The sequence below is a fragment of the Mus caroli genome, unplaced genomic scaffold, assembly GCF_978045245.1.
Source record: "Mus caroli unplaced genomic scaffold, Mus_caroli_1 scaffold_15, whole genome shotgun sequence".
NCBI classification, from domain to species: domain Eukaryota; kingdom Metazoa; phylum Chordata; class Mammalia; order Rodentia; family Muridae; genus Mus; species Mus caroli.
The window spans coordinates 78,853,965-78,862,012 of NW_028227270.1; the positions used below are offsets into that span (position 1 = coordinate 78,853,965).

Below are 8,048 nucleotides of genomic sequence, written 5' to 3' on the forward strand. Positions count from 1 at the left end.
GCATGGGAATGTTTCAGCTACTTCTGACTCAATTTCTGTGAGGCAAGGATTCAGTACAGGGGACTGGGAACCCGGATATCGGAGAGGAGAGAATACAGGGAGACAATAATTAAAGGTGAGAATGTGTACGACAGTGCAGAAAGGTGAGGTAGACTCATATTCATGAAATACATCCTAATGTACAGTAGTAACAGTTGCTTTGAGTTTTGCATTTTACAACTTAAAAAAAAAAGTCCTTGTCTTTTTTTTTTTTTTAACTCAAGTGTTTGTCCTTCGAGTATGTTTTCAATTTGTGCATTCCTCAGAAAAATTTTTGCATGGACTTTGGAGTTTCTCCCTGAAATGTGCCAGGCGCCTGAGTCAGACACAAACACTCCCTAAGGACTTTCTACAGAAACCCCGCCCTGCTGTGGAATCTCCTTGCTCTCTGGGTGATGCCACTCTAGAATGGCATCTTGTCTCTGCTCTCTGAGAGGTCCTTTGTCATTCCCAACCAGCAAGAAGAGGCAGAAAGGCACTCGCTCCCAGCAGACACAGACAGGCTAGGGAACACCTCAGCCTTTCTTGGAATGTTTGGATCAAGGATGCTGGTCCTCTGCCCGTCCGAACAAGAAACTGTAGAAGCCACACAGATGGTCTTGCTAAGATCCCAGCCAGCATGGAGAGTGCAGAGCTGGCCATGGGGCTCGAACTATATAAGGGATGGCTTCCAAAACACCCGGGGAGCTCTGTAGTCAATGTGCTCGGTTGTGCGTCAACTTCTGGTCTCTATAGAGCTCAGCTTTCAACTTCGCAACATGAAAAGATGCCTTGATGCTGTTGCTGATGGCCTCCAACCTATTAAGACAAGACAAGAGAAAAATAAATGTTATCTAAATGCACACTCACAGAGAGGGAAACAAATCACGACTTGGCTAAAGAAATATCTAAAATTAGGAATTGGCACCAACACACCAAGTCTTAGTTCCTAACCTTTTACACCAGTTGTAGCAATGTGGTGCTCTTAGGTAATTCCTCAAGCAGTGTCTATGACTATGGTGTGAATAAACTCTGTTTTTATGCTTAGTGCTACAGAGAGGAGACCAATGAGCATGTCTACAGGGAGTTAAGCACTCAATGTTATGCTTAAGCAGTTTCATCCTACCCTCTGCCTCTGAATCCTGCCCTCTGCCTCTGCATCCTGCCCTCTGCCTCTGCATCCTGCCCTCTGGCACACTGGCACCTTCTAAATCACATAAGGAATGAATGTTAACAGGTGGATGGAGAGAAAAATTAGAGAGCCTACAGGGAGACCTGAGTAAGTGCTTAGTGACAGTTTAAAGAGTGGTGCAATCTGTGTGTGTGTGTGTGTGTGTCTGTGTGTGTGTGTAGGAGCACATAAAGAACTGGAACATCAATTATCAGTTTACTGGTTAACGGAAGATAAAGCAGCAAAAAGGTATTGATCCTCAGGTCAGCTCAGCAACTGTGACCTGGTGGAGAGAGACCCCAAGGTGGCAGGTGTGAAGGAGGATGAAAGTGGCTGTCCCCACACAGGAGCAGTAACCAACTCAGCAGTCCTTCCCCACGGCCACATTGGGCTCAGAACAAACACCTTGACCCTGGATTTCTTGGAGACACCTCTAGAGATGGGAGTGAACCTATGACAGGTATGAATAAGGGTGCCTTGACCACCCCCACCTTCTCAGTTTCAAAAAGTTTAGACTTTCGAAGGATCGTCGAAAAGCTGCTTGTAGGCATCCTAATCCAGCCCTCTCCTGTGCCACAGGAAGCAAGTGAAGGGACATCTGGCTCTAAATGTGCACACTTCAACCATTGTAATGGAATAAACCTGAAAAACAGTGTGCTCTAAATCTCACCAACCTTACCCAGTGGCTTTGCTTCCCTTTGGTCATTTGACTAATTACTACTTTTGGAGTAACATATATAACTATTTTAAATGCCTTTTCCTTGACATGATTTTTAGTTTCTTGAGGCAAGCAGAAAAGAAAAGAGCCAGAGGGGGAAAGACTGGATATGCTCAAATGCTAAAGCTGCCCCTTAGTGTAGAAGCTCTACCTATAGACTGAACAGTGTGTGCTAAGACACAGTGGGCAGGTGTCTGCACTCAAGGCACCAGTATCCAAGGAGCCCTTTGCTCTTTTAAGTCCACAGACCATGACGACTCTATTCCTGGACTCAAGCCTTTCTCCCACTAGGAAGGACTGGGGAGCCATTAGCACTGGTGTCCAGGGCTAGGAGTCCTTATGAGTCTCTTACCTTCGTTGTTTCCTTCCTTCCACCAGCTGCTGGTAGATACACTTCTTTCCCAACTTGGAACAGGGTTTTCCTTTCTTGGAGTCTTTTAAGCCTTTCTGCATGGTACTCTGGGCCCTGTGAAGACAGAGGAGCAAAACCATTTTAGTGGTGGTATGTTGAGATTCACCTTGCCTCTCCATGTCTCTGCTCCTTTCTCTTAAGTGAAAAACAGTCTCACAGGGAGAAGGCCAGCAGGCCGGACAAGTCAAAGGGGCCTCTACTCACCTGAGTTCTTTTCCTGCTTGGCAGAAATTCCAGCACTTCTTGTCTTTTTGGTGAGCGCACTGACATCTAACCACCTGGTCTGTGGCCTTATTGGGAAGTAAGTCTTTCAAGGAACGCTTGGACCTGGAAGAACCTCCCAGTCCATACGGGACGACGCGCCTATTATGGAAAGAGAGAAGGAAGATATTAGCTTAATTAATAATCTTTCAAATGACACATTCTTTGGGCATACAATTCAGAGAGCATTTGGACAGCGCATGATAGCAAAGATAATGGAAGCCATTTGGCATGTCTGCCCATCAATGTTCCTCAGTGTATGTCCCCAAATGGGAAAACACGAACTTTTTTTTTTTTCTGATTCAAAGACATTCCATTTCAATACTTAACAATGATATCCCATTCCTTCTAGAGAGCTTTGTTCCAAATTACAACCTCTGTTTGGGCTTCTGCTTTGTATTTTCTTTCTTTTCTTGTCTGTTTTCTGGTGGTTGTGGGGCCAGAAAACAGAAGGACTACAGCCACACCAAAACTCAAGATTTCTAGACACGCTGCCGGGTGGAGCCTGGCATATTGGTGCACTGCTCCTAAAGTTTGGTAAATTGAATGGCTATGAAGGACTCAGTGTCAAAATGCTCTCTGATAAATTGCAAGGAATCCATTTCAATTCTCACAACAAGGAACGCAGTCCTCCCCTTGGTAGAAACACTACTAAGGATTAGGTCCACGGTGGTTTGGGTCTGGTTTGGTTTGGAATGTGGCCAGCCATTGTAGACAGAGTAAATGTGTTTGTTCTCTCTGATGATTGCTCCTGATGAGTGGACTAGTGTTGGGGGCTGAGGGTAAAACTGCCTCTGTTCCCTCGGAAGGTACAAGAGAAACCCATGGGTACTGTTCTGATCTCTGCCTTGAAATACAGTTTTCTAAAGACGAAGGAGAGATGCAAGAAGTACCCGGCTCTAGCCTATCCCTCTGGAATAGATGGTATTGTGCCTCTCTGAGAAGTACAGGTAGACTACTCTACCTAGGACCTGGGCTATTTGATCCCATGTCCAGAGCCTCCTGCTAAGTTAGTCTATCCCTTTCTTGTCTTTAAATGCATAGATAGCCCCGTCCTGCTTGTCCTCAGCCAATCTGATCTGTCCCACAGGAAGCAGCCTGACTCTCCCTTACCCCCAGCCTCTCAGAAGACACTCTCCAAGATTGCTGACCTATCTCAGTCAGCAGGGTTTCCCTTGGGAGCCATGGTTTTTTGTCTTCAGAAACGCTAAAGACAGAAGCGTCCCAGAACAGAAACTCCAGCCTGGGCTCTCCAGGCTCCAGAAAGCCCCAGTAGTAAGGAATGGCTAGGGTTATAATGCCCTCTAGAGACTCACTCGGGAGTGTTGACCCAGATGATGTCCAGGTGGCAGAAGTAGACACACTCCTTGTCCATCAAGGAAGAACAGGAACAGCGCTTGGACCTGCGGGGTCTCCAGGGTGTGCTGGGAGGGGGGCTCTGCACTCCGTTCTCAGCTCTGGTGCTGAGCTCGGCTCCCAAGACAGCTGTGAAGAGAAGAGAGGGTCAAATTGGTAGGAATATCTCTCTTCAGGCGTCCAGAGCAAGCACCTGCACCCTAGTATTCAGGCCAGATCTAGCAGCGCAAATAGAAACAGACAAGGCATAAAACTGCCTTTAGCCAGAAACACAAACAGAAAGAAAGAGCTTCCTTTGTTCTCGGTGCTTAACAGGACTTCACCCTTACTCTGGCTGGCTTATCGACCTGCAGGGAGATCACACACACACACACACACACACACACACACAGAGAGAGAGAGAGAGAGAGAGAGAGAGAGAGAGAGAGAGAGAGAGAGAGAGAGGAAAGGATTCCCCAGCCTTCTGAAGCCGCTTTGAAGTAGATACTGTCTGGTGGAATTTTGAGGGAGTCCATACCTGAGACATAGAATGGCACAACTCCCATAGATTAAACTGACAGGTGGCCACCAGCAAATAATATAGACTGCCTATTCCTGGCTATGGAGCCATGTTCCCTACTCAGGATAAACTCTTTAGGGGTTCCCACCCCATTCCAGCGTGTGTAGGGGCACAGACCAGTCTAGGTGGCATATGGGTGCCTTTTTATAATAGGCAGAAAGCAAAAACTTTCAGAAAATGCCTGGACACCGAAAAGAAACTAACTTTACAATGTTCACTTCAAATGGGAGACAAGTTGCCACTGAAGGAAGAGTAAGTACAGCTCAGGGAACCCAGGGAAAATACCCCGTGGGTTCAGAATTCAGAATCTTTGGGCAGCACAGCTTGCGTGGGACTTGACACCTCCCTCTGGCCCAACACAGCATTGCCGGGCAGTTTATCTGCTCGATTTTGTTCATTACAAACGATCAGACACATTCCAGGGTTTTCACCCTTTAGACATCCTTTCTCTTTGCTTAGGGTCATGAAAAGACAAAAAGAGAGCACTGACCCTCAAAAAACAGGATGGGAGGAAAAAAGAACCAGATGTGGCCCGTACTGTCTAATTCCTTAATCAGGCAGGAATGATCCCGGCTCCCCTCCCAGGACAGGTGAATACAACTGCAATAGAGCTCACAGTGTTTGAAGATGCCAAAAACCTGCCAAATGAAACCTTAAGTCAATAGTGACAAATTTTAAAGAAAGCATGTGCTTCGCCCTGAAACCGCCTGCGGGGTTGCTCAGCGCATGGTTGATCCGCAGGTGATTTCCCTGCTCACGATGTGCCTGCATGACCCGAATAAAATTCCTTGGCTTTAAGTTGGAGTGTTTCAATATTTTACACATTAACGCACTATCAAGACAGCGTTTGAATAAGCTCCTAAATGTAACCCTAAACACTTATTTCAAAATAGATTTTTGCCTCAGCTGTACTGCTACAACGTTATTTTGAAGCTATGCGATACTCGGTTGTAGTCAGTTGTATTCAAACAGGGGTTTTATTCCTTTCGCTTCACACAGAAGTTAATTGTAAGGCACTTGCTGCTGGAGCTGCAGTAATTAAAAAAATAAATAAATAAAACGGAAAGAATGAAAGAAAAGAAAGAAAGAAAAGTGGAAAACAGAAGCGATAACAGCGCTGCACTGAAGTAGAAAGATTCGCAAGTGGCCCCTACCTGTTTCTGGAGCTCCCTGGAAAGTCACGAACAGCAGAGAGAAGATCACGGGAAAATAATCCATTCTGCAAAGGGGTCAGAAGAAGAGGGGGAAAAAAGGAAAAAAAAAGAAAACTCGGGTGCAAATGGAACTCAATGCAAAACGAAGAGGACGGTGTCTGGTCGCTCTGATCGCCTCTGGTTTTTTGAGATCTCGGCGCGGTCCTCAGCAAGTGGCCCTTCCACTGGGGCGAAAGCGTCGCGGGCAGCTGGGGAGGCAGCGCGCAAGGACAGCGGAGCAGACCGGGTCAGGCTCTCAGCGCCGGTGCAGGAACGCTTCTGACTCGGACAGCTCTCCGCCGCCTTTTTATATTGAACCCCTATAGAGTGGGGGTAAACAGCTCTGACTTTATTCCAGCCCTAAACAATGTTATTGTGTGATTAGTCACCCACAGGCAACGTGCAGCCAGAGATAAGACTCGGCTCTAGAGGAAATCACGGCTAACTTCAGAGGCAGACGCCCGCCGTCTGACAATCCAGGGGCAGGGCTAAGAAAAAGAAAACACCCACTAGACAGAGACCGCTGCAGAACCTGCAGAGTGCAGCAGCCCGCTTCCCCTTTTGCTAGCTGCCAGCCCCAGAGTTCAAGAATCAAGAGTTTCTCCAGAAGCAAAGTCACCCCATTGGAATGAAAAGTATGAAGTACAATTAAATAGATTGTATTGTGCGCGCGCAGGGGGGGTGGGGTGGGGGTGGGGCTGATCATTGTTCACTTGATTTTCCTTTTATGTCTTTCTGATTCCTTAGCACGGATCAAACAAGGGGACCCCACTCTTCGCTCTTGAATCCCAGCTATTGAGGCGGGCGGGGAACCAGATTATTTTGGAAGATCACCCTACTTTTCCACCACCACCCTTCCCCCAAGTCTTTTTTAAACTAAAGTACTTCGCATTTGAGGTGAGAAAGATTCCGTCAGGAGTTTGCAAAGAAGGAAAACTAAATAATAATGATAACAACAACAATGTGGTTTTGTCAGGTACATCCTTATCTCCCTAGTATCGCCGATCAGAAGTACACACACACACACACACACACACACACACACACACACACACACACTCGCCCTCCAATATTTCTTGTGCCCAGCCTCTCCCTGGGAATTGCCTGGTATCGCGAAGGATCTTGAGAAATGGCAGGGACGACCGCCAGGGGGAGATGGAGAGCTGCGGGGGCTTATGCTTTAATAAGATAAAACAATTAAAGCCTTGGCTTCTAAATGATTAGTAACAAGCTGTGGCCAGGCAGAGAAGGGGCGCCTCACATACTAAAGAGAGGTGACTTCCATTATTCCCTTCCCCGACTTCCCAGAGTCTCCTTCACATCACTTTGCTTCTTTACTTGGGCAAACCTGCGTTCTGTGCTTGATTAGAAAGCTACAAGGGGGGTGTGGGGAGGGAAGGACTGCCGATGTGGATCAGATCATACCTCACCCTTTAATAACGTGTTTACATTTTCCAAACAGTTTCCTGTCTATTTTACCATGAAAGACTCCCCCCCCCCCCCAGGTGTCCACGGGTTATTAAGGCACAAGTGACAACATGTCTTCATGAATAAAGCAAAACACACAGAAAACACATTGGCTTTTTTTCAACAAGCTCCGCTTTTCAGGTGAGGAGAGGGGGGACCCCGGAGTGCCCGTAAGCTGGAAACAACACACAGGATCCACGCAGGGTGGTTTCCCTAGGATGCTACCACAAAGGTCGCTCCTTCATCCCATCTTGTTTGACTCCAGTTTTCCCTGGGAGTAGAGGCCAAGATAGACTCAATCCAGCCCATGCAACCATTTATTTCTTCACCTCTACAATCAAAAGGCAGACTTGATAGCAATACCCACACTGTGGACAGAGACATGCTTAGGCCTACTGACCTCTCTGGGAATCTCAGTAGGGGAGACACAGCAGCAGCAGCAGCATTAGGTCACTAAGAACTCTGTCCCTTAGGAGACTCTGGACTAAGAGCTGGAGACATTGGAGAAGCAGGAACCAGCAACCCTCCCACACCCACACCTGAGGCCCAGGGCCACTGGTAAGCCTCTGCCTCTGCTTTGCTTACCTCAGCCCAACCCCTGAGGGTGGGGGCCAGGAGCTGACAGCTGCCCCTAGAACTGGGCCCCAACAGGAAGCCAGTTCATCCCACCCCAGCTCCTCAGGGGACCTGGAGGAGAGGAGAGCTGATGTCACCGGAAGGTCCAAAGTCCAAGTTTCCCACCAGCAAGAGAAAGGTGACTGGGAAAACATGTACTCCCCTCCCCCCCACACACACCCCTTTCTGACCTTCTGGCCAATTTGGCCAAACACTGGCAACTGTCAGGACCAACCTGTCCTCAGCTCCACCCCGGAAATGCCCAACCCAGCTCTGGA

At 47.6% G+C, this 8,048-nt stretch overlaps 1 protein-coding gene across 1 annotated transcript; it reads right to left on the reverse strand.

Annotated features, from left to right (window-relative positions):
• Window positions 1-227: 227 nt before the first annotated feature.
• Window positions 228-6,035, reverse strand: Edn1 (endothelin 1). The gene is made up of 5 exons (XM_021181010.3): window positions 5,650-6,035; window positions 3,897-4,065; window positions 2,524-2,682; window positions 2,260-2,373; window positions 228-837 (listed from the first exon to the last, which is right to left on the reverse strand). Exons 1-5 carry the CDS (start codon window positions 5,711-5,713, stop codon window positions 735-737), a joined length of 609 nt encoding a protein of 202 aa, XP_021036669.1. The 5' UTR covers window positions 5,714-6,035; the 3' UTR covers window positions 228-734.
• Window positions 6,036-8,048: the final 2,013 nt, after the last annotated feature.